The 27,067-nt window shown below is 42.9% G+C and overlaps 1 protein-coding gene and 1 long non-coding RNA gene across 2 annotated transcripts in view; one reads left to right on the top strand and one right to left on the bottom strand.

Annotated features, from left to right (window-relative positions):
* The first annotated feature begins 6,122 nt into the window (after nucleotides 1-6,122).
* Nucleotides 6,123-27,067, top strand: part of LOC149972793 (uncharacterized) — a 548,532-nt gene continuing 527,587 nt past the window's right edge. Inside the window, exons 1-2 of the long non-coding RNA XR_016490507.1 lie at nucleotides 6,123-6,322; nucleotides 6,691-6,752. This is a non-coding gene — a long non-coding RNA (uncharacterized LOC149972793). The remainder of the gene's footprint in view (nucleotides 6,323-6,690; nucleotides 6,753-27,067) is intronic.
* LOC110501290 (TLR adapter interacting with SLC15A4 on the lysosome) lies at nucleotides 17,282-19,658 on the bottom strand. The gene is made up of 2 exons (XM_021578741.3): nucleotides 19,464-19,658; nucleotides 17,282-18,952 (listed from the first exon to the last, which is right to left on the bottom strand). Exon 2 carries the CDS (start codon nucleotides 18,948-18,950, stop codon nucleotides 17,745-17,747), a length of 1,206 nt encoding a protein of 401 aa, XP_021434416.1. The 5' UTR covers nucleotides 18,951-18,952; nucleotides 19,464-19,658; the 3' UTR covers nucleotides 17,282-17,744.

Consider the following 27,067-nt stretch of genomic DNA (forward strand, 5'->3'; position numbering starts at 1 on the left):
AATAATCTGAGACGGCGCTCAGACGTAACAATATTTCTCCGCTATGTTGGAGTCAACAGAAATACAAAATTACAACGTAAATATTCCCTTACCATACCTTAAGGGAACATTTTGACATTTCGTGTATAGTTAGTGAGAAAGTCCATATTGCAAATGTACGGTCCCTTACTAGACGTCCGAAAACGTTTGTAAAATTTGCGGTCGGCGTCGGGCCGTGCGGAAGGGCCGGACCTACCGGGAAGTCATCGAATGAACTTTGTTGGACATTCGGTTTCCGTTTTATAAAATAATCAAATTTTGGTCATTTTTCCGCTGTCCCGGAAATTCCCACAAGAGGGCATAAGGAATCATATTGCTATTGTACAAAACATCACGAATCATGACGGGGCCTTATCTCGAAAACTGAAAATATTTCGAAGCCGAAACTTGGTGAGCGTAGGTTTGGGCCCCGAACAAGATGGCGTCTAGGCCTCAACGGTTCTGGAGTTATGGCCATTTCTCTGGGATTAAAGGTCCAAAATGAAAATAGAGAAATTATTTTTCCACTTCACGTCAAAGTCAAGGAGCCTCCGGTGTCAATAAAAAAAGAACCAGCCATTTATCTATCGTCATTTAAGAGAAATCGTACAATGACAAATTGGTGATGTTCACAAATAGGCTTTTTTTTCAACAGTTGCAGGGTGTTCATACGAATCTTTTTAAAGTGTGCTGTGGAGCTCTGCGAGATTTCTGTGATTTTCTATGATTTTCTGAAATAACACACACTTATAAGACTTATAACTCAGGATTCTGTAAAGGCATACCCCAATGAGGATATGAGTTTATTTTCCTGTGCCAACCGGAAGTGCCTTAAATGGTGTCAAAGTGGCAGTTCCCAAGGGTTAAAAAGGTCAGATCTTTTCAAAACTTCAAATGTGTGATTAGGCAACCCCCATAAACTGTAAGTCAGTCATTTCTCCCAACAGATGTCAAAGAAAAGCTCTCAAACACACAAACAGCAAGGATGGAGTGACAAAGTGCAGTGCTTAAAGACACAGAGAGCAGGCAATGGCATTACCATAATCCCTAGGCCGTGCCGAGTTCAACGAGATATCCCGCTTGACCGTAGCTCGCTCGGTCTAGGCGTAGCGACCATTAGAAAAGTAGGCCCAAAATGAAGCCTGCCCCACAATGTAATTTGCTTTTGGGTGACAGTGAGAGAACCGTTAGGGTGAGAAGAAAAATTCCACCACAGGAATGTTCCTAAGGTCCTCTCGATCTGTGCAAGCCTAACCTTGACCGTGTGGCATTAACCCTTCACACAAAACAGGGTTTTTTGATCTCACAGATTACAATGACATCTCTCCCCATAGGAATACATTGCCTGCACCCCTAAATTCAACCTGAAGCCTATGTGGGTTATGAATGCCGTATGAACCTGTCTTCGGTGACAGTCCATCAGGCCACTATGAGGTCTACCTGTGTTGATTCTAAGCTTCCTGGACCAACCGGAAGTGGTTAAAATCACCCTAAAAGTGTATATCCATACCCTGCCTGCAGTTTGATAGACATAGTGCATTCAACCCTGTGTAAATCAGTCAGTTCTGAACGTAAAGACTTAAAACTCAGGATTCTGTAAAAGCATACCCCAATGAGGATATGTGTTGACTTATAGCTTCCTGTGCCAACCGGAAGTGCCATAATTGGTGTCTCAGGGGCTGTTTCGAAGGGTTAAAAAAGTCAGATCTGTCCAAAACTTCATATGTGTGATTAGGCAACCCCCATGAACTGTAAATAAGTCATTTTTCCCATAACATTTCTAAGGAAAACTAAATCACACTAACACACAACTTGGAAGGAGGGACGTATTGGGGTGCGTAGAGACAGTCAGTGGCTGCAATAGTTAGCTTTGTTCGAGCTAAAAAAGAACCGTTAGACCTAGAGTTCTGAAACTTTAGAAACCTGTTCTAGACCTCTGGTCGATAGTGCGTGGTGAGTTAGGTGGCTCTAGAAGGTTCTCGGACCGAGGAACAGCCTCGTACATTTGCAATGACTTCAATTCATTTTGACCATTACGAAAATGACGACATTTAGAAAAGTCTCAGAGACTCAAGGCTAGGTGCAGTGAAACCGGCTCGGCCCATAGAGACGGACCCCAACGTTTCTGTCCGATAGCTCATTCAAGGACCCCGTAGCAAGGCATGTAAAAAAGTGGATTTTCAGCACAAATTAGGGTTTTGCTCGGGCACCGAAGGACCTATCGAGCCGAAACTCGGGATTCAGGGTCGCCTCACATAGGCCTAAACGTAATGTCCGAACTGGACCCGCAGCTAGAACGTAACTATGTGTTTTACGTTTTTATTATGTTTTAAACTGAAGGCGCTGTGAATTATGGGCCTGCTCTGACATATGTGATAGTAGGCTTCTAAATGAGTTGGAAAAAGTGGGTTTGGTGTCAATTGGTATCAGTTTGGTGTCATAATGACATCTAATTGACTGATGGACACTGACTTGCTAGTTGACTTTTGTACATTTGCAATGTGTTTAAACGGAGAGGGACCATCACCAAAATGGCATTCTGAAATCAACACAAAAAATGGCATCACCATAGTCTCCAGACTGTGCCGAGTTCAACGAGATATCCCGCTTGACCGTAGCTCGCTCGGTCTAGGCGCAGCGACCATTAGAAAAGTAGGCCCAAAATGAAGCCTGCCCCACAATGTCATTTGCTTTTGGGTGACAGTGAGAGAACTGTTAGGGTGAGAAGAAAAATTCCACCACGGGAATGTTCCTAAGGTCCTCTCGATCTGTGCAAGCCTAACCTTGACCGTGTGGCATTAACCCTTCACACAAAACAGGGTTTTTTGATCTCACAGATTACAATGACATCTCTCCCCATAGGAATACATTGCCTGCACCCCTAAATTCAACCTGAAGCCTATGTGGGTTATGAATGCCGTATGAACCTGTCTTCGGTGACAGTCCATCAGGCCACTATGAGGTCTACCTGTGTTGATTCTAAGCTTCCTGGACCAACCGGAAGTGGTTAAAATCACCCTAAAAGTGTATATCCATACCCTGCCTGCAGTTTGATAGACATAGTGCATTCAACCCTGTGTAAATCAGTCAGTTCTGAACGTAAAGACTTAAAACTCAGGATTCTGTAAAAGCATACCCCAATGAGGATATGTGTTGACTTATAGCTTCCTGTGCCAACCGGAAGTGCCATAATTGGTGTCTCAGGGGCTGTTTCGAAGGGTTAAAAAAGTCAGATCTGTCCAAAACTTCATATGTGTGATTAGGCAACCCCCATGAACTGTAAATAAGTCATTTTTCCCATAACATTTCTAAGGAAAACTAAATCACACTAACACACAACTTGGAAGGAGGGACGTATTGGGGTGCGTAGAGACAGTCAGTGGCTGCAATAGTTAGCTTTGTTCGAGCTAAAAAAGAACCGTTAGACCTAGAGTTCTGAAACTTTAGAAACCTGTTCTAGACCTCCGGTCGATAGTGCGTGGTGAGTTAGGTGGCTCTAGAAGGTTCTCGGACCGAGGAACAGCCTCGTACATTTGCAATGACTTCAATTCATTTTGACCATTACGAAAATGACGACATTTAGAAAAGTCTCAGAGACTCAAGGCTAGGTGCAGTGAAACCGGCTCGGCCCATAGAGACGGACCCCAACGTTTCTGTCCGATAGCTCATTCAAGGACCCCGTAGCAAGGCATGTAAAAAAGTGGATTTTCAGCACAAATTAGGGTTTTGCTCGGGCACCGAAGGACCTATCGAGCCGAAACTCGGGATTCAGGGTCGCCTCACATAGGCCTAAACGTAATGTCCGAACTGGACCCGCAGCTAGAACGTAACTATGTGTTTTACGTTTTTATTATGTTTTAAACTGAAGGCGCTGTGAATTATGGGCCTGCTCTGACATATGTGATAGTAGGCTTCTAAATGAGTTGGAAAAAGTGGGTTTGGTGTCAATTGGTATCAGTTTGGTATCATAATGACATCTAATTGACTGATGGACACTGACTTGCTAGTTGACTTTTGTACATTTGCAATGTGTTTAAACGGAGAGGGACCATCACCAAAATGGCATTCTGAAATCAACACAAAAAATGGCATCACCATAGTCTCCAGACTGTGCCGAGTTCAACGAGATATCCCGCTTGACCGTAGCTCGCTCGGTCTAGGCGCAGCGACCATTAGAAAAGTAGGCCCAAAATGAAGCCTGCCCCACAATGTCATTTGCTTTTGGGTGACAGTGAGAGAACCGTTAGGGTGAGAAGAAAAATTCCACCACGGGAATGTTCCTAAGGTCCTCTCGATCTGTGCAAGCCTAACCTTGACCGTGTGGCATTAACCCTTCACACAAAACAGGGTTTTTTGATCTCACAGATTACAATGACATCTCTCCCCATAGGAATACATTGCCTGCACCCCTAAATTCAACCTGAAGCCTATGTGGGTTATGAATGCCGTATGAACCTGTCTTCGGTGACAGTCCATCAGGCCACTATGAGGTCTACCTGTGTTGATTCTAAGCTTCCTGGACCAACCGGAAGTGGTTAAAATCACCCTAAAAGTGTATATCCATACCCTGCCTGCAGTTTGATAGACATAGTGCATTCAACCCTGTGTAAATCAGTCAGTTCTGAACGTAAAGACTTAAAACTCAGGATTCTGTAAAAGCATACCCCAATGAGGATATGTGTTGACTTATAGCTTCCTGTGCCAACCGGAAGTGCCATAATTGGTGTCTCAGGGGCTGTTTCGAAGGGTTAAAAAAGTCAGATCTGTCCAAAACTTCATATGTGTGATTAGGCAACCCCCATGAACTGTAAATAAGTCATTTTTCCCATAACATTTCTAAGGAAAACTAAATCACACTAACACACAACTTGGAAGGAGGGACGTATTGGGGTGCGTAGAGACAGTCAGTGGCTGCAATAGTTAGCTTTGTTCGAGCTAAAAAAGAACCGTTAGACCTAGAGTTCTGAAACTTTAGAAACCTGTTCTAGACCTCCGGTCGATAGTGCGTGGTGAGTTAGGTGGCTCTAGAAGGTTCTCGGACCGAGGAACAGCCTCGTACATTTGCAATGACTTCAATTCATTTTGACCATTACGAAAATGACGACATTTAGAAAAGTCTCAGAGACGCAAGGCTAGGTGCAGTGAAACCGGCTCGGCCCATAGAGACGGACCCCAACGTTTCTGTCCGATAGCTCATTCAAGGACCCCGTAGCAAAGCATGTAAAAAAGTGGATTTTCAGCACAAATTAGGGTTTTGCTCGGGCACCGAAGGACCTATCGAGCCGAAACTCGGGATTCAGGGTCGCCTCACATAGGCCTAAACGTAATGTCCGAACTGGACCCGCAGCTAGAACGTAACTATGTGTTTTACGTTTTTATTATGTTTTAAACTGAAGGCGCTGTGAATTATGGGCCTGCTCTGACATATGTGATAGTAGGCTTCTAAATGAGTTGGAAAAAGTGGGTTTGGTGTCAATTGGTATCAGTTTGGTGTCATAATGACATCTAATTGACTGATGGACACTGACTTGCTAGTTGACTTTTGTACATTTGCAATGTGTTTAACCTCTTCGAGCTCTAGGGGCGCTATTTCATTTTTGGATAAAAAACGTTCCCGTTTTAAGCGCGATATTTTGTCACGAAAAGATGCTCGACTATGCATATTCTTGACAGTTTTGGAAAGAAAACACTCTGAAGTTTCAGAATCTGCAAAGATTTTGTCTGTAAGTGCCCCAGAACTCATTCTACAGGCGAAACCAAGATGATGCATCACCCAGGAATTAGCAGAATTTCTGAAGCTCTGTTTTCCATTCTCTCCTTATATGGCTGTGATTGCGCAAGGAATGAGCCTACACTTTCTGTCGTTCGCCCAAGGTCTTAGCAGCATTGTGACGTATTTGTAGGCATATCATTGGAAGATTGGCCATAAGAGACTACATTTTCCAGAGGTCCGCCCGGTGTCCTTTGTCTAAATTTGTGCGTAATCTTCAGGTGCAGGCATTTTCTCCTGGGATTCAGGAGAGAAAGCATGTTTCCAAGAACGATGTATCAATGAAGAGATATGTGAAAAACACCTTGAGGATTGATTCTAAACAACGTTTGCCATGTTTTCAGTCGATATTATGGAGTTAATTTGGAAAAAAGTTTGCGTTTTGAGGACTGAATTTATGGATTTTTTTTGGTAGCCAAATGTGATGTATAAAACGGAGCTATTTCTAATACACAAGGAATCTTTTTGGAAAAACTGAGCATCTGCTATCTAACTGAGAGTATCCTCATTGAAAACATCAGAAGTTCTTCAAAGGTAAATGATTTTATTTGAAGGCTTTTATGTTTTTGTTAATGTTGCGTGCTGGATGCTAACGCTAATGCTAACGCTAAATGCTAACGCGAAATGCTAACTCTAGCTAGCTACTTTTACACAAATGATTGTTTTCCTATGGTTGAGAAGCATATTTTGAAAATCTGAGATGACAGTGTTGTTTACAAAAGGCTAAGCTTGAGAGATGGCATATTTATTTCATTTCATTTGCGATTTTCATAAATAGTTAACGTTGTGTTATGCTAATGAGCTTGCTGATAGATTTACACAATCCTGGATACAGGGGTTTTTTCATAGCTAAACGTGACGCAGAAAACGGAGCGATTTGTCCTAAACAAATAATCTTTCAGGAAAAACTGAACATTTGCTATCTGAGAGTCTCCTCAATGAAAACATCTGAAGTTCTTCAAAGGTAAATGATTTTTTTGAATGCTTTTCTGTTTTTTTGTGTAAATGTTGCCAGCTGAATGCTAATGCTAAATGCTACGTTAGCCATCAATACTGTTACACAAATGATTGTTTTGCAATGGTTGAGAAGCATATTTTGAAAATCTGAGATGACAGTGTTGTTAACAAAAGGCTAAGCTTGAGAGCTAGCATATTTATTTCATTTCATTTGCGATTTTCATGAATAGTTAACGTTGCGTTATGGTAATGAGCTTGAGTCTGTATTCACGAACCCGGATCCGGGATGGGGAGATCAGAAAGGTTAAACGGAGAGGGACCATCACCAAAATGGCATTCTGAAATCAACACAAAAAATGGCATCACCATAGTCTCCAGACTGTGCCGAGTTCAACGAGATATCCCGCTTGACCGTAGCTCGCTCGGTCTAGGCGCAGCGACCATTAGAAAAGTAGGCCCAAAATGAAGCCTGCCCCACAATGTCATTTGCTTTTGGGTGACAGTGAGAGAACCGTTAGGGTGAGAAGAAAAATTCCACCACGGGAATGTTCCTAAGGTCCTCTCGATCTGTGCAAGCCTAACCTTGACCGTGTGGCATTAACCCTTCACACAAAACAGGGTTTTTTGATCTCACAGATTACAATGACATCTCTCCCCATAGGAATACATTGCCTGCACCCCTAAATTCAACCTGAAGCCTATGTGGGTTATGAATGCCGTATGAACCTGTCTTCGGTGACAGTCCATCAGGCCACTATGAGGTCTACCTGTGTTGATTCTAAGGTTCCTGGACCAACCGGAAGTGGTTAAAATCACCCTAAAAGTGTATATCCATACCCTGCCTGCAGTTTGATAGACATAGTGCATTCAACCCTGTGTAAATCAGTCAGTTCTGAACGTAAAGACTTAAAACTCAGGATTCTGTAAAAGCATACCCCAATGAGGATATGTGTTGACTTATAGCTTCCTGTGCCAACCGGAAGTGCCATAATTGGTGTCTCAGGGGCTGTTTCGAAGGGTTAAAAAAGTCAGATCTGTCCAAAACTTCATATGTGTGATTAGGCAACCCCCATGAACTGTAAATAAGTCATTTTTCCCATAACATTTCTAAGGAAAACTAAATCACACTAACACACAACTTGGAAGGAGGGACGTATTGGGGTGCGTAGAGACAGTCAGTGGCTGCAATAGTTAGCTTTGTTCGAGCTAAAAAAGAACCGTTAGACCTAGAGTTCTGAAACTTTAGAAACCTGTTCTAGACCTCCGGTCGATAGTGCGTGGTGAGTTAGGTGGCTCTAGAAGGTTCTCGGACCGAGGAACAGCCTCGTACATTTGCAATGACTTCAATTCATTTTGACCATTACGAAAATGACGACATTTAGAAAAGTCTCAGAGACGCAAGGCTAGGTGCAGTGAAACCGGCTCGGCCCATAGAGACGGACCCCAACGTTTCTGTCCGATAGCTCATTCAAGGACCCCGTAGCAAGGCATGTAAAAAAGTGGATTTTCAGCACAAATTAGGGTTTTGCTCGGGCACCGAAGGACCTATCGAGCCGAAACTCGGGATTCAGGGTCGCCTCACATAGGCCTAAACGTAATGTCCGAACTGGACCCGCAGCTAGAACGTAACTATGTGTTTTACGTTTTTATTATGTTTTAAACTGAAGGCGCTGTGAATTATGGGCCTGCTCTGACATATGTGATAGTAGGCTTCTAAATGAGTTGGAAAAAGTGGGTTTGGTGTCAATTGGTATCAGTTTGGTGTCATAATGACATCTAATTGACTGATGGACACTGACTTGCTAGTTGACTTTTGTACATTTGCAATGTGTTTAAACGGAGAGGGACCATCACCAAAATGGCATTCTGAAATCAACACAAAAAATGGCATCACCATAGTCTCCAGACTGTGCCGAGTTCAACGAGATATCCCGCTTGACCGTAGCTCGCTCGGTCTAGGCGCAGCGACCATTAGAAAAGTAGGCCCAAAATGAAGCCTGCCCCACAATGTCATTTGCTTTTGGGTGACAGTGAGAGAACCGTTAGGGTGAGAAGAAAAATTCCACCACGGGAATGTTCCTAAGGTCCTCTCGATCTGTGCAAGCCTAACCTTGACCGTGTGGCATTAACCCTTCACACAAAACAGGGTTTTTTGATCTCACAGATTACAATGACATCTCTCCCCATAGGAATACATTGCCTGCACCCCTAAATTCAACCTGAAGCCTATGTGGGTTATGAATGCCGTATGAACCTGTCTTCGGTGACAGTCCATCAGGCCACTATGAGGTCTACCTGTGTTGATTCTAAGCTTCCTGGACCAACCGGAAGTGGTTAAAATCACCCTAAAAGTGTATATCCATACCCTGCCTGCAGTTTGATAGACATAGTGCATTCAACCCTGTGTAAATCAGTCAGTTCTGAACGTAAAGACTTAAAACTCAGGATTCTGTAAAAGCATACCCCAATGAGGATATGTGTTGACTTATAGCTTCCTGTGCCAACCGGAAGTGCCATAATTGGTGTCTCAGGGGCTGTTTCGAAGGGTTAAAAAAGTCAGATCTGTCCAAAACTTCATATGTGTGATTAGGCAACCCCCATGAACTGTAAATAAGTCATTTTTCCCATAACATTTCTAAGGAAAACTAAATCACACTAACACACAACTTGGAAGGAGGGACGTATTGGGGTGCGTAGAGACAGTCAGTGGCTGCAATAGTTAGCTTTGTTCGAGCTAAAAAAGAACCGTTAGACCTAGAGTTCTGAAACTTTAGAAACCTGTTCTAGACCTCCGGTCGATAGTGCGTGGTGAGTTAGGTGGCTCTAGAAGGTTCTCGGACCGAGGAACAGCCTCGTACATTTGCAATGACTTCAATTCATTTTGACCATTACGAAAATGACGACATTTAGAAAAGTCTCAGAGACGCAAGGCTAGGTGCAGTGAAACCGGCTCGGCCCATAGAGACGGACCCCAACGTTTCTGTCCGATAGCTCATTCAAGGACCCCGTAGCAAGGCATGTAAAAAAGTGGATTTTCAGCACAAATTAGGGTTTTGCTCGGGCACCGAAGGACCTATCGAGCCGAAACTCGGGATTCAGGGTCGCCTCACATAGGCCTAAACGTAATGTCCGAACTGGACCCGCAGCTAGAACGTAACTATGTGTTTTACGTTTTTATTATGTTTTAAACTGAAGGCGCTGTGAATTATGGGCCTGCTCTGACATATGTGATAGTAGGCTTCTAAATGAGTTGGAAAAAGTGGGTTTGGTGTCAATTGGTATCAGTTTGGTGTCATAATGACATCTAATTGACTGATGGACACTGACTTGCTAGTTGACTTTTGTACATTTGCAATGTGTTTAAACGGAGAGGGACCATCACCAAAATGGCATTCTGAAATCAACACAAAAAATGGCATCACCATAGTCTCCAGACTGTGCCGAGTTCAACGAGATATCCCGCTTGACCGTAGCTCGCTCGGTCTAGGCGCAGCGACCATTAGAAAAGTAGGCCCAAAATGAAGCCTGCCCCACAATGTCATTTGCTTTTGGGTGACAGTGAGAGAACCGTTAGGGTGAGAAGAAAAATTCCACCACGGGAATGTTCCTAAGGTCCTCTCGATCTGTGCAAGCCTAACCTTGACCGTGTGGCATTAACCCTTCACACAAAACAGGGTTTTTTGATCTCACAGATTACAATGACATCTCTCCCCATAGGAATACATTGCCTGCACCCCTAAATTCAACCTGAAGCCTATGTGGGTTATGAATGCCGTATGAACCTGTCTTCGGTGACAGTCCATCAGGCCACTATGAGGTCTACCTGTGTTAATTCTAAGCTTCCTGGACCAACCGGAAGTGGTTAAAATCACCCTAAAAGTGTATATCCATACCCTGCCTGCAGTTTGATAGACATAGTGCATTCAACCCTGTGTAAATCAGTCAGTTCTGAACGTAAAGACTTAAAACTCAGGATTCTGTAAAAGCATACCCCAATGAGGATATGTGTTGACTTATAGCTTCCTGTGCCAACCGGAAGTGCCATAATTGGTGTCTCAGGGGCTGTTTCGAAGGGTTAAAAAGGTCAGATCTGTCCAAAACTTCATATGTGTGATTAGGCAACCCCCATGAACTGTAAATAAGTCATTTTTCCCATAAAATTTCTAAGGAAAACTAAATCACAATAACACACAACTTGGAAGGAGGGACGTATGGGGTGCGTAGAGACAGACAGTGGCTGCAATAGTTAGCTTTGTTCGAGCTAAAAAAGAACCGTCAGACCTAGAGTTCCGAAACTTTAGAAACCTGTTCTAGACCTCCGGTCGAGGAACAGCCTTGTACATTTGCAATGACTTCAATTCATTTTGACCATTACGAAAATGACGACATTTAGAAAAGTCTCAGAGACGCAAGGCTAGGTGCATTGAAACCGGCTCGGCCCATAGAGACGGACCCCAACGTTTCTGTCCGATAGCTCATTCAAGGACCCCGTAGCAAGGCATGTAAAAAAGTGGATTTTCAGCACCAATTAGGGTTTTGCTCGGGCACCGAAGGACCTATCGAGCCGAAACTCGGGATTCGGGGTCGCCTCACATAGGCCTACACATAATGTCCGAACTGGACCCGCAGCTAGAACGTAACTATGTGTTTTACGTTTTTATTATGTTTTAAACTGAAGGCGCTGTGAATTATGGGCCTGCTCTGACATATGTGATAGTAGGCTTCTAAATGAGTTGGAAAAAGTGGGTTTGGTGTCAATTGGTATCAGTTTGGTGTCATAAACAAACAATTTGAACTTCTACTTTTAAAAATCCACCTCTCTAAAAACAAGTCTCTCACCGTTGCCGCCTGCTATAGACCACCCTCTGCCCCCAGCTGTGCTCTGGACACCATATGTGAACTGATTGCCCCCCATCTATCTTCAGAGCTTGTGCTGCTAGGCGACCTAAACTGGAACATGCTTAACACCCCAGCCATCCTACAATCTAAACTTGATGCCCTCAACCTCACACAAATTATCAATGAACCTACCAGGTACCTCCCCAAAGCCTTAAACACGGGCACCCTCATAGATATCATCCTAACCAACTTGCCCTCTAAATACACCTCTGCTGTTTTCAACCAAGATCTCAGCGATCACTGCCTCATTGCCTGCATCCGTAATAGGTCAGTGGTCAAACGACCTCCACTCATCACTGTAAAACGCTCCCTGAAACACTTCAGCGAGCAGGCCTTTCTAATCGACCTGGCCGGGGTATCCTGGAAGGATATTGATCTCATCCCGTCAGTAGAGGATGCCTGGATATTTTTTTTAAATGCCTTCCTAACCATCTTAAATAAACATGCCCCATTCAAGACATTTAGAACCAGGAATAGATATAGCCCTTGGTTCTCCCCAGACCTGACTGCCCTTAACCAACACAAAAACATCCTATGGCGTTCTGCATTAGCATCGAACAGCCCCCGTGATATGCAGCTGTTCAGGGAAGCTAGAAACCATTATACACAGGCAGTTAGAAAAGCCAAGGCTAGCTTTTTCAAGCAGAAATTTGCTTCCTGCAACACTAACTCAAAAAAGTTCTGGGACACTGTAAAGTCCATGGAGAATAAGAACCCCTCCTCCCAGCTGCCCACTGCACTGAAGATAGGAAACACTGTCACCACTGATAAATCCACCATAATTGAGAATTTCAGTAAGCATTTTTCTATGGCTGGCCATGCTTTCCACCTGGCTACTCCTACCCCGGTCAACAGCACTGCACCCCCCACAACAACTCGCCCAAGCCTTCCCCATTTCTCCTTCTCCCAAATCTGCTCAGCTGATGTTCTGAATGAGCTGCAAAATCTGGACCCCTACAAATCAGCCGGGCTAGACAATCTGGACCCTTTCTTTCTAAAATTATCTGCCAAAATTGTTGCCACCCCTATTACTAGCCTGTTCAACCTCTCTTTCGTGTCGTCTGAGATTCCCAAAGATTGGAAAGCAGCTGCGGTCATCCCCCTCTTCAAAGGGGGTGACACTCTTGACCCAAACTGCTACAGACCTATATCTATCCTACCATGCCTTTCTAAGGTCTTCGAAAGCCAAGTCAACAAACAGATTACCGACCATTACGAATCTCACCATACCTTCTCTGCTATGCAATCTGGTTTCAGAGCTGGTCATGGGTGCACCTCAGCCACGCTCAAGGTCCTAAATTATATCTTAACCGCCATCGATAAGAAACATTACTGTGCAGCCGTATTCATTGATCTGGCCAAGGCTTTCGACTCTGTCAATCACCACATCCTCATCGGCAGACTCGACAGCCTTGGTTTCTCAAATGATTGCCTCGCCTGGTTCACCAACTACTTCTCTGATAGAGTTCAGTGTGTCAAATCGGAGGGTCTGCTGTCCGGACCTCTGGCAGTCTCTATGGGGGTGCCACAGGGTTCAATTCTTGGATCGACTCTCTTCTCTGTATACATCAATGAGGTCGCTCTTGCTGCTGGTGAGTCTCTGATCCACCTCTACGCAGACGACACCATTCTGTATACTTCTGGCCCTTCTTTGGACACTGTGTTAACAACCCTCCAGGCAAGCTTCAATGCCATACAACTCTCCTTCCGTGACCTCCAATTGCTCTTAAATACAAGTAAAACTAAATGCATGCTCTTCAACCGATCGCTACCTGTACCTACCCATCTGTCCAACATTACTACTCTGGACGGCTCTGACTTAGAATACGTGGACAACTACAAATACTTAGGTGTCTGGTTAGACTGTAAACTCTCCTTCCAGACCCATATCAAACATCTCCAATCCAAAGTTAAATCTAGAATTGGCTTCCTATTTCGCAACAAAGCATCCTTCACTCATGCTGCCAAACATACCCTTGTAAAACTGACCATCCTACCAATCCTCGACTTTGGCAATGTCATTTACAAAATAGCCTCCAATACCCTACTCAACAAATTGGATGCAGTCTATCACAGTGCAATCCGTTTTGTCACCAAAGCCCCATATACTACCCACCATTGCGACCTGTACACTCTCGTTGGCTGGCCCTCGCTTCATACTCGTCGCCAAACCCACTGGCTCCATGTCATCTACAAGACCCTGCTAGGTAAAGTCCCCCCTTATCTCAGCTCGCTGGTCACCATTGCATCTCCCACCTGTAGCACACGCTCCAGCAGGTATATCTCTCTAGTCACCCCCAAAACCAATTCTTTCTTTGGCCGCCTCTCCTTCCAGTTCTCTGCTGCCAATGACTGGAACGAACTACAAAAATCTCTGAAACTGGAAACACTTATCTCCCTCACTAGCTTTAAGCACCAACTGTCAGAGCAGCTCACAGATTACTGCACCTGTACATAGCCCACCTATAATTTATCCAAAACAACTACCTCTTTCCCTACTATATTTAATTTATTTATTTATTTTGCTCCTTTGCACCCCCATTATTTTTATTTCTACTTTGCACATTCTCCCATTGCAAATCTACCATTACAGTGTTTTACTTGCTATATTGTATTTACTTTGCCACCATGGCCTTTTTGCCTTTACCTCCCTTATCTCACCTCATTTGCTCACATCGTATATAGACCTCCGGTCGAGGAACAGCCTCGTACATTTGCAATGACTTCAATTCATTTTGACCATTACGAAAATGACGACATTTAGAAAAGTCTCAGAGACGCAAGGCTAGGTGCATTGAAACCGGTTCGGCCCTGTCTTCGGTGACAGTCCATCAGGCCACTATGAGGTCTACCTGTGTTGATTCTAAGCTTCCTGGACCAACCGGAAGTGGTTAACCTCTTAGAGCTCTAGGGGCGCTATTTCATTTTTGGATAAAAAACGTTCCCGTTTTAAGCGCGATATTTTGTCACGAAAAGATGCTCGACTATGCATATTCTTGACAGTTTTGGAAAGAAAACACTCTGAAGTTTCAGAATCTGCAAAGATTTTGTCTGTAAGTGCCCCAGAACTCATTCTACAGGCGAAACCAAGATGATGCATCACCCAGGAATTAGCAGAATTTCTGAAGCTCTGTTTTCCATTCTCTCCTTATATGGCTGTGATTGCGCAAGGAATGAGCCTACACTTTCTGTCGTTCGCCCAAGGTCTTAGCAGCATTGTGACGTATTTGTAGGCATATCATTGGAAGATTGGCCATAAGAGACTACATTTTCCAGAGGTCCGCCCGGTGTCCTTTGTCTAAATTTGTGCGTAATCTTCAGGTGCGGGCATTTTCTCCTGGGATTCAGGAGAGAAAGCATGTGTCCAAGAACGATGTATCAATGAAGAGATATGTGAAAAACACCTTGAGGATTGATTCTAAACAACGTTTGCCATGTTTTCAGTCGATATTATGGAGTTAATTTGGAAAAAAGTTTGCGTTTTGAGGACTGAATTTATGGATTTTTTTTGGTAGCCAAATGTGATGTATAAAACGGAGCTATTTCTAATACACAAGGAATCTTTTTGGAAAAACTGAGCATCTGCTATCTAACTGAGAGTATCCTCATTGAAAACATCAGAAGTTCTTCAAAGGTAAATTATTTTATTTGAAGGCTTTTATGTTTTTGTTAATGTTGCGTGCTGGATACTAACGCTAATGCTAACGCTAAATGCTAACGCGAAATGCTAACTCTAGCTAGCTACTTTTACACAAATGATTGTTTTCCTATGGTTGAGAAGCATATTTTGAAAATCTGAGATGACAGTGTTGTTTACAAAAGGCTAAGCTTGAGAGATGGCATATTTCTTTCATTTCATTTGCGATTTTCATAAATAGTTAACGTTGTGTTATGCTAATGAGCTTGCTGATAGATTTACACAATCCTGGATACAGGGGTTTTTTCATAGCTAAACGTGACGCAGAAAACGGAGCGATTTGTCCTAAACAAATAATCTTTCAGGAAAAACTGAACATTTGCTATCTGAGAGTCTCCTCATTGAAAACATCTGAAGTTCTTCAAAGGTAAATGATTTTTTTGAATGCTTTTCTGTTTTTTTGTGTAAATGTTGCCAGCTGAATGCTAATGCTAAATGCTACGTTAGCCATCAATACTGTTACACAAATGCTTGTTTTGCAATGGTTGAGAAGCATATTTTGAAAATCTGAGATGACAGTGTTGTTAACAAAAGGCTAAGCTTGAGAGCTAGCATATTTATTTCATTTCATTTGCGATTTTCATGAATAGTTAACGTTGCGTTATGGTAATGAGCTTGAGTCTGTATTCACGAACCCGGATCCGGGATGGGGAGATCAGAAAGGTTAAAATCACCCTAAAAGTGTATATCCATGCCCTGCCTTGCAGTTTGATAGACATAGTGCATTCAACCCTGTGTAAATCAGTCAGTTCTGATTTCCGATTTTTTTTCCAATTTTTTTTTCAAATTTTTTTTCCAATTTTTTTTCGGAGGTTTTTTTTTTTTTTTTTTAAATCAGATTTTTTTTTCAGAGTTTTTTTTTCGATTTCTTTTTCCGATTTTTTTTTCTGATTTTTTTTTTCTGATTTTTTTGCGGGGTTATTTTTCCGATTTTTTTTCCCAATTTTTTTTTCTGAGTTTTTTTCTGGGTTTTTTTTCCGATTTTTTATCCCGATTTTTTTTCGCGTTTTTTTTCCCGATTTTTTTTTTCCGATTTTTTTTTCCAGATTTTTTTTCGGGTTTTTTTTTTCGATTTTTTTCTCGGGGGGTTTTTTCCGATTTTTTTTCCCGATTTTTTTTTTTTTTCCAGATTTTTTTTCAGGGTTTTTTTTCTGAGTTTTTTCGGGGTTATTTTCCCGATTTTTTTTCCCAATTTTTTTTTCGGATTCTTTTTTCCGATTTTTTTTCCGATTTTTTTTCCCGATTTCTTTTTTCAGATTTTTTTTCAGGGTTTTTTTTCAGATTTTTTTTCCCAATTTTTTTTTCGGGTTTTTTTTCTGGTTTTTTTTTCCAATTTTTTTTCCCGATTTTTTTGCTGGTTTTTTTTTCCGATTTAAGACTTAGTTGTGATAACATCATTGGCAGTAGACAACAGGGAATGGAAAATAACAACCCATTAGCTGGATGGGTTCAAGGAGAGGATTAGGACAGGAGAGAGAGAGAGAGAGAGAGAGAGAGAGAGAGAGAGAGAGCGAGCAAAAGAGAAGAAAGAGAGAGAGAGAGAGAGAGAGAGAGAGAGAGAGAGAGAGAGAGAGAGAGAGAGAGAGGAAACATGAGACAAAGAAATAAAAATGTGGCAGAAGGAGATTGTGCCTGCCTTCCTGCCTGTTCTGCAGAGATACAACTCTCGGCTCCCCTCTTGTGGTTGCTTGAAAAAATACAAAAGACAGAGCACACTTCACTACTCAGCTACTGTCTATGGCGCATAAAACTACGTCAAACGTATCTAGATGGTTGTGAGATCTACCTGGACATTCATTGAAGCAATTTGAGTGTTTGCGCCAACGCTTTGACCACTCAAATGTTATATCACCACAGGACTACCTTTAGTGTACGCTACTGTTATGATAATGTATTGGGAATTATCCACTGTACTGGGATCCGTATCAGAGTAACTGACATTTGTGTGATCAACATGTTTATTGATTTTTCACAGACAATAAAACAAGATAAAAACATTAGATAGAATGTCATGTTCTCTTCATGAAAACATGACAACAGTACAGACGTCTTCATTCTCCACCACTGTGTTTCCACCTCATTATGGATATTATATCACTGCAGCTATTTGAAAGCGGTCTCGTTTCGTCATAAGAGAACAGTGTGTAGGGGGAACTGAGAGGATAGACAGAGTCTGAGTGAAGGTAATACCAAAGTAGGAAAGGTAGCAACAATTTACATTTTCCATTAGGGTTAAAAACATAGCTGCACACACTCCCTCCTGGTCCTTCCCTGTTCAGAGGCTATTTTTTAAAACTAGGGGGACAGTGAAACTGTCTAGTACTGGAGGGGGGGGCTGAGTCAAGTTGGTTGGACCTCCGTAACAAGACGGTTTCTGAGTGCAGTTGTTTCAGGGGTCAGGGGTCAAAGGATGTCTTTAACTGGGGGGTCAGTGGTGAAGTTGAGCGGTCCCTGAGGTACTCCTAGGCCCCCAGCACCAGCACCAGCACCAGCAGCAGTAGTAGTAGAAGTAGAAGCAGCAGCAACAGTAACAGTAGTAACAGCAGTAGTAACAGTAGCAGCAGTAACAGCAACAGTAGTAGTAGCAGCAGTAACAGCAGTAGTAACAGTAGCAGCAGCAGTAGCAGCAGCAGTAGTAGCAGTGGAGAGCTGCAGGTCAGTTGAGATCTGGAGCAGGGGAGTACTGATCTCACTGGACTGCAGGCCGCTGGCCACCCTCAGCAGGCAGCTGAGCACCATGTCTTTGGCCCGGCCCGCTTCTAGGTGGCCCTCACGGCTCAGCTGCAACGTGATCTGATCCAGGCTGGTAAGAAGCAGCTCTGAAGCCAGCAGGTGGCTGGGGAAACCCTCATTACAACCCCCTTCCCGGGCCATGCTCTCCAGCATGTACTGCTGGTACAGGTCCAGTAGCTTGTGCTCCAGGTAGCGGTTGAGCAGTGAGTTGGAGAGGGGCCCCTCACACCCCTGGAGGAGGAAGCTCCGGTCGCGGCCGCTCCCCGCCCTCCAGCGGGAGGATCCCAAGCCTGAGCCCACCTGGAGAGGATGCAGTGGCCTGTCTTCAGAGGCCCGATCTGGGGGAGAGTCATCTGCGGCTGGGAGGACGTCACAGGAATAGAGGAAGGGGCCGTCGGCCAGGGTATCGCTGCAGGGCAGGAGCTCCCCATCGTGATCCGAAAGAGGCAGCACCTGGTCCCCCCCGATGTGGAGGTCGCTGTAGTTCTGACAGATGCTCTGGCAGGAAGAGGGCACCAGGAAAGGGACGTCACCACCAGAACGAGCCTGCCCAGGGATTTCCATCTCTGGGGAAATGTGTCTGCCAGGATGGGGCCTCTGGGAATGCAAGGCCTGCTGTAGAGAAGAACCCTGGGGCTGGATTTGGGCACTCACCCGGTAGGGCCTCTCGTCTTGGGCCACTCTAGGCAGGATGGAGTGGCCCTTTCTGCTTGGCTGGTCTGGAGAGGCCTGGAGTGTGAAGAGCGGGGCGGCTTTAACCGGCTGTGAGCCAGCCCTGACACTACTCGTGGGGGGCTCTATCACAGGGGGGAGAGGGTCCAGGCTCTCCTGGTCACTACAGTAGGTCATGCTCCATAGTATGCTCTCACACAGCATGGCTGGAAAGGAACACACATATACAGCCGTTTGGTCAGTTTACAGCAGTTTGTGGATAAACTGTCTTTGGTCAGTTTACAGCAGTTTGTGGATAAACTGTCTTTGGTCAGTTTACAGCAGATTGTGGATAAACTGTCTTTGGTCAGTTTACAGCAGTTTGTGGATAAACTGTCTTTGGTCAGTTTACAGCAGATTGTGGATCAACTGTCTTTGGTCAGTTTACAGCAGATTGTGGATAAACTGTCTTTGGTCAGTTTACAGCAGATTGTGGATAAACTGTCTTTGGTCAGTTTACAGCAGATTGTGGATAAACTGTCTTTGGTCAGTTTACAGCAGATTGTGGATAAACTGTCTTTGGTCAGTTTACAGCAGATTGTGGATAAACTGTCTTTGGTCAGTTTACAGCAGATTGTGGATAAACTGTCTTTGAATCCCTTTTGAATATATTTGTTTATATTGTACAATGTATTCATACACTGGGTAGAAATATGCATTTTTGTTTTGACTCCTTACCTTCAAATTCAAACGATGCAACACGTCAAATGACGTAACACTCTTCAAGCAGTCATGCAGTCCACCAACTGTTGCTCTGAGTTGGATGTGTGCTCCTCTCCTCGCTCTATTCATGTCAGTGTCTCCAGTGTGTCCAGGTCTATTGTACCAAGCCAGTGCAGTACCATAGAGCAGTGTGAGTGAGTGGTTGTGACAAGTGTAGGTCCCATTGCTTTAGGCTTTATACAAGACCAAGAGGAAGTGAGAGGGCTGTCTTCCATATCCTCCATCATAGCATCTGTCAATGTCCTGAACATGAAACAATACAGTTTTGTTTTCCACTGAAAAAAGCACAGGGGTTTAAAAGAGGAAGGAAAGCACAGGTGAGGGGTTTAAAAGAGGAAGGAAAGATTGATTTAAGGAGAAAGAAACTTCACACTAAGCCAAACAAATATAAATTGGACTCTCCCTTTCACCTTATGTCTCAAACTGACAGAAAGTGTGTGTGTGTGTGTGTGTGTGTGTGTGTGTGTGTGTGTGTGTGTGTGTGTGTGTGTGTGTGTGGCCCTGCCCAAGCGTCTGGTCTGTTTACAGGTGACAGAAAGGGAAGTGTGGCCTCACGCTCCAGCCTGTGGTCATGCAACCACAACTCACAATTTCCTGTTTGAAACCCAGCTCAGTGTTATGCTAGAAACCAGACTCTGCATAGTCAGTCAGGTCCGCTCTGACACATTGTGTAACCAAAGGTGCCATGGAGGGTTGAGCCTATCTGATAAGGGAATCAATTAATGTGTTGGGGGATCCCTCAGTCTACAATCTATATACTGTATAGTTCTATTGTGGTCATGAAAAGAATTGCAGAGTAGAGGTTGGTGGGGGGTCGTTTTCTTGTGTTCACCATCCAGTCTAGGGCTCCTTAGTCAATAGATGAGTCAATGCAGATTGCAGATCTTCGCCTTGCGTCTGTTAGCCAGCAGAGAACCAGCGCAACAATGGTGTTCACAGGGCCTGAAACATGACACCACAGTCACCTTAATTATTTATTTGGAGGGGATATTTAGACAGATATTACGCATAGTGTAATCCGTAATTTATTCAATTAACACTGAAAGTGTGGACCTGTACAGACACTGGAACAGTGTTAAATTCACACACTGCTTATTGTAAAGCCTTATTTACCAGAGTGACTTGCCTTTCGACTGAATTGTAGTTGCCACCCACGACTGTATTTGTTAGTGACATTCGTTCATTTTCAGTCCTATGGACCTCACCAAGCGTTTTCCTACTGGAGGCAAATGTTACCATTAAAGGTCCCGAACAGGCATTCTGATTCCCATGGAAAATAGCCTTTTGAGTGAATGAAATGTCACCCATAATATTTTAGGGGGATAGAAATGCTCAAAATCTTTGAAAAAACTACATGGAAGTTTGAAAAAAACAGGCTGTTTTCAGTGAGCTTATATTAATGAGTTCGCCTTGACTGACAGCTCTTTGAAACGCCTGTGTCAAGAAACTTGGATGCAGTGTTGCAGTAAAATCCATCTATTTGGTGATACACAAAGCAACTCAAACAACATTGCAAATGCATTAATGGTGTCAATTGTTTTTTTTTTTAATCCTTTTTGGGATAGGGGGCAGCATTTTCACTTTTGGATGAATAGCGTGGAACCTTATTGATGTTAAAAAGATCCTAAAGTGAACTGTGAACTGTGAAAGTTACATATTTCTAAACAATGTTTTTGAATTTTGCGCACTGCCTTTTCAGCGGAATGTTTTCAAGGGGTTCCGCTAGCGGAATGTTTTCAAGGGGTTCCGCTAGCGGAATGTTTTCAAGGGGTTCCGCTAGCGGAATGTTTTCAAGGGGTTCCGCTAGCGGAATGTTTTCAAGGGGTTCCGCTAGCGGAATGTTTTCAAGGGGTTCCGCTAGCGGAACGCCTGCCCTAGAAAGGTTTAAACATCTCCCATTTGGCTTGTCTTTTGTACTGCGGTTCACAGCAGCACTCTAGGATGTGTTGACATAACAACTGCTTCAGAGTTTTAAATGACCCTTTCTCCCTATTTGTTCCATGCTGGCTGAAAACCTAGCTAGCCTGTAACCAGCTAACATCAGACACAGATGAAAGGGGAAACAAATACAGTGCTTTCAGAAAAATATTCCTACCCCTTGACTTATTCAACATATTTCATTGTACCTTTATTTAACCAGGTAGGCCAGCAAAGCAGTGTGACAAAAAACAACAACACAGAGTTACACATAAACAAACGTACAGTCAAAAACACAATAGAAAAATCTATGTACAGTGCGTGCAAATGTAGAAGAGTAGGGAGGTAAGGCAATAAATAGACCATAGAGGTGAAATAATTACAATTTAGCATTAACACTGGAGTGATAGATGTGCAGATGATGATGTGCAAGTAGAGATACTGGGGTACAAAAGAGCAAGAGGATAAATAACAATATAGGGATGATGTAGTTGGGTGTGCTATTTACAGACGGGCCGTGTATAGGTACAGTGATCGGTAAACTGCTCTAACAGCTGATGCTTAAAGTTAGGGAGGGAGATATAAGACTCCAGCTTTAGTGATTTTTGCACCAGTCATTGGCACCAGAGAACTGGAAGGAAAGGTGGCCAAAAGAATTGTTGGCTTTGGGGATGACCAGTGAAATATACCTGCTGGAGCTCGTGCTACGGGTGGGTGTTGCTATGGTGACCAGTGAGCTGAGATACCTAGAAAATACTTATACATGACCTGGAGCCAGTGGGTTTGGCGATGACTATGTAGTGAGGGCCAGCAAACGAGAGCATACAGGTCGCAATGGTGGGTAGTATATGGGGCTTTGGTGACAAAACGGGGTAGGGGTAACCAGGTGGAAAGCATGGCCAGCCATAGAAAAATGCTTATTGAAATGATTGATTATCGTAGATTTACCAGTGGTGACAGTGTTTCCTCGCCTCAGAGAAGTGGGCAGCTGGGAGGGGGTGCTCTTATTCTCCATAGACTTTACAGTGCCCCAAACCTTTTTGGAATTAGTGCTACTGGATGCAAATTTTTGTTTGAAGAAGCTAGACTTTGCATTCCTTACTGACTGAGTATAATGGTTCCTGACTTCCCTGAAAAGTTGCATATCAATGGGGCTATTCGATGCTAATGCAGAACGCCACAGGATGTTTTTGTGCTGGTCGAGGGCAATCAAGTCTGGGGTGAGCCAAGGGCTATATCTGTTTTTAGTTCTACATTTTTTGAATGGTCCATGCTTATTTAAGATGGCAAGGAAAGCATTTCTAAAGAGCAACCAGGCATCCTCTACTGACAGGATGGGGTCAATATCCTTCCAGGATACCAGGCCAGGTCGATTAGAAAGGCTGTGTTCCAGCCTCAATTAAAACAAATAAAATATATATATATATCACACATCTTACCCCATGATGAACAGGTGAAAACATATTTGTCAAATTTTTTGGCCATATTTATTGAAAATTATTTATAGAAATTTCCGTACAGTTGAATTCTGAAGTTTACATACACTTAGGTTGGAATAATTAAAACTCGTTTTTCAACCACTACACTAATTTCTTGTTAGCAAACTATAGTTTTGGCAATTCGGCTACTTTGTTTATGTAATTTTGAAATGTTTCCAATAATTGTTTACAGACAGATTATTTCACTTAAAATTCACTGTATCACAATTCCAGTGGGTCAGAAGTTTACATACACTAAGTTGACTGTGCCTTTAAACAGCTTGGAAAATTCCAGAAAATGATGTCATGGCTTTAGAAGCTTCTGATAGGCTAATTGACATCATTTGAGTCAAGTGGAGGAGTACCTGTGGATGTATTTCAAGTCTTACCTTCAAACTCAGTGCGTCTTTGCTTGACGTCATGGGAAAGTCAAAGGAAATCAGCCAAGACCTCAGAACAAAAAATTGTAGACCTCCACAAGTCTGGTTCATCCTTGAGAGCAATTTCCAAACGCCTGAAGGTACCACATTCATCTGTACAAACAAAAGTACACAAGTACAAACACCACGCAGCCGTCATAGCGCTCAGGAAGGAGATGCATTCTGTCTCCTAGAGATGACCGTACTTTGGTGCATAAAGTGCAAACCAATCCCAGAACAACAGAAAAGGACCTTGTGAAGATGCTGGAGGAAACCGGTACAAAAGTATCTTTATCCACAGCAAAACAAGTATGATATCAACATAACCTGAAAGGCTGATCAGCAAGGAAGAATCCACTGCTCAAAAACCACCATAAAAAAGCCAGACTACGGTTTGCAACTGCACAGAGGGACAAAGATCATACATTTTGGAGAAATGTCCTCTGGTCTGATGAAACAAAAAAATAACTGTTTGGCCATAATGACCATCGTTATGTTTGGAGGTTTAAAGGGGGAGGCTTGTAAGCCGAAGAACAGCATCCCAACCGTGAATCACGAGGGTGGCAGCATCATGTTGTGGGTGTGCTTTGCTGCTGCAGGAGGGACTGGTGCACTTTACAAATAGATGGCATCATGAGGAGGACAATTATGTGGATATATTGAAGCAACATCTCAAGACATCAGTCAGGAAGTTAAAGGAAGTTAAAAATTGGTCTTCCAAATGGACAATGACGCCAAGCATACTTCCAAAGTTGTGGCAAAATGGCTTAAGGACAACAAAGTCAAGGTATTGGAGTGGCAATCACAAAGCCCTGACATCAATCCTATAGACATTTTTGGGCAGAACTGAAAAAGCGTGTGCGATCAAGAAGGCCTACAAACTTGACTGAGTTACACTAGCTCTGTTAGGAGGAATAGGCCAAAATTCCCCAACTTATTGTGGGAAGCTTGTGGAAGGCTACCCGAAATGTTTGACCCAAGTTGAACAACTTAAAAGCAATTCTACCAAATACTAATTTAGTGTATGTAAACTTCTGACCCACTGGGAATTAAAGAAATAAAACTGAAATAAATCATTCTCTCTGCTATTATTCTGACATTTCACATTCTTAAAATAAAGGGGTGATACTAACTGACCAAAGACAGGGCATTTTTACTGGAATAACATCTCAGAAAAACTGAGTTTAAATGTATTTGGATAAGGTGTATGTAACCTTCCGACTTCAACTGTATGTAACGGCATTCAGAGGTGGAAGAAGCATCGGACCAAAGCGCAGCGTCGTAAGTGTTCATGATGTAATATTTAATGAAACAAACTGAACACTGAAATACAAAACAATAAAGTGAACGAAGGAAAACCGAAACCGTACCATGTGGACCAAACACTCACACGGAAAACAAACACCCACAAACCAAAAGTGAAACCCAGGCTACCTAAGTATGATTCTCAATCAGAGACAACTAACGACACCTGCCTCTGATTGAGAACCATACTAGGCCGAACTCAAAACCCAATCTAGAAAAACAAACATAGACTGCCCACCCCGACTCACGCCCTGACCATACTAAAACAAAGACAAAAACAAAGGACAAAGGAACTAAGGTCAGAACGTGACACTGTAAGTATTCTCAACCCTGAGTCAATACTTTGTGGAAGCACCTTTAATGATGATTACAGTGCTGAGTCGTTTTGGGTAAGTCTCTGAGAGTTTTGCACACCTGGATTGTACAATATTTGCCCATTATTCTTTCTAAAATTCTTCAAGCTCTGTCAAGCTGATTGTGTATCATTGCTTAACAGCCATTTTCAAGTTTTGCCATAGATTTTCATGCTGAATTAAGTCAAAACTGTAACTAGGCCACTGAAGAACATTCAATGTCATGTTGGTAAGCAACAGTGTAGATTTGACCTTGTGTTTTAGGTTATTGTCCTGCTGAAAGTTGAATTAGTCTCCAAGTGTCTGTTGGAAAGCACACTGAACCAGGTTTTCCTCTAGGATTTTGCCTGTGCTTATAGCTATGTTCCGTTTCTTTTTATCCAAACAAAAAACCCGCTCTAGTCCTTGCCAATAACAAGCATATCCATAACATGATGCAGCCACCACCATTCTTAAAAATTATGAAGAGTGGTACTCAGTGATGTGTTGTGTTGGATTTGCTCCAAACATAACACTTTGTATTCAGGACAAAATGTTAACTTCTTTGCCACATACATTTCCTAGCAACCAAATTCCACATTGACATTATGGGGTATTGTGTGTAGATCAGTGACACAAAATCACAGTTTAATCAACTGTTAATTCAGGCTGTAACCCAATAAAATGTGGAAAACTTAATGGGGTGTGAATGCTTTCTGAAGGCATGGTGAGTTCATTTTCCATAGATGAGTAGTGTGAACTTTGAATTATGTTTGCTGACACCCTACAGTCAAATTCTGGCACCAGTACAGTATCTATCTAGCTATGTAAACCACGCTCCTCTGCATACTTTGATTTGGTTTCATCCAAATATCATCCAACTTCATGAAAGACATGATTTTGACTGTTCGTGTTCTTTAAAATGTAAAACTCTCAAATGTAAAACTTTAAAACTCTTTAGAACAATAAATGAAATATATAACGCCTTACTTTGATGGCAAAGTGCTACCCTAACACAGCTGGTGTTAGGACCCTCATTGTTTACAAGCCACAGCATATCTGCAATCACACTGGGCTGGCTTGTAAAGTGATATCTAAGTCCTATTGTAATCCAGCCAGTTAGGACTGCCACAGTTCGGACATCTGACAGTTGGAATTTCTATTCACCCGCAACCTGCATTTAGAATGACTGTTAGGGTTAGGAATATTGTGAGGAGACTAATATAATATATAAGGGCACCTAATATAAAGGCACAAGGCGAGACCCAGATGCAGACACGGGAGGCAGATGGTTTGAGTCTTTGATATTTATTATAATCCAAAACGGTTGGCAAGTGATTGGTCGTGGACAGGCAAAAGGTCAAAACCAGTTCAGAGTCTAGGAGGTACAGAGTGGCAGGCAGAATGGTCAGGGTAACAGAGTCCAGAAATAGGCACGGGTCAAAACCAGGAGGACTAGCAAAAAATGAATAGAAAAAGCAGGCGCACAGGAAAACCACACTGGTTGACTTGAACATACAAGACACACTGGCACAGAGAGACAGGAAACACAGGGATAAATCCACTGGGGAAAATAAGCAACACCTGGTGGAGACAATCACAAGGACAGGTGAAAAACAGATCAGGGCGTGACACCTAAACCATTTAAACTGGAACAACCATTTCAGTAATGTGTGCAATGAATCTAACTAACTGATTGGATTAGTTTAGAAAAATGTATGTGCTATATCTTTGTGTAGCATAAAATTAAAAAAGCAATCAATGTGTATGCAAAAACACAGATATTAAAAACAATCCTTAAAAAATCTAGCTGCAGTAGAGCATGCTGGTTAAATCTGATAATGAACGGCATGGTTTTGATGAGAAGGTTTTAGTCTCCACAGAGACAAAACTTATATAACCACAATCTCACACTCAACACTGGCTATTAGCACCAACACTGGGGTTATTTTACACCATGTGGGTGTTAATTTTACTCTTAGAGCCTTCATTTAACTCCTGAATCAACGCTAGAAATGTTACACTGAAATATGCAACACTGGACGATTTTCTGTGTATAAGCCACTGGGCAGCGGGACTACAGCACGTGCGTTTTGGTGACAATGGGA

This window comes from Oncorhynchus mykiss, chromosome 22 (assembly GCF_057628025.1).
Source record: "Oncorhynchus mykiss isolate SJ-2025 chromosome 22, ASM5762802v1, whole genome shotgun sequence".
NCBI lineage: Eukaryota > Metazoa > Chordata > Actinopteri > Salmoniformes > Salmonidae > Oncorhynchus > Oncorhynchus mykiss.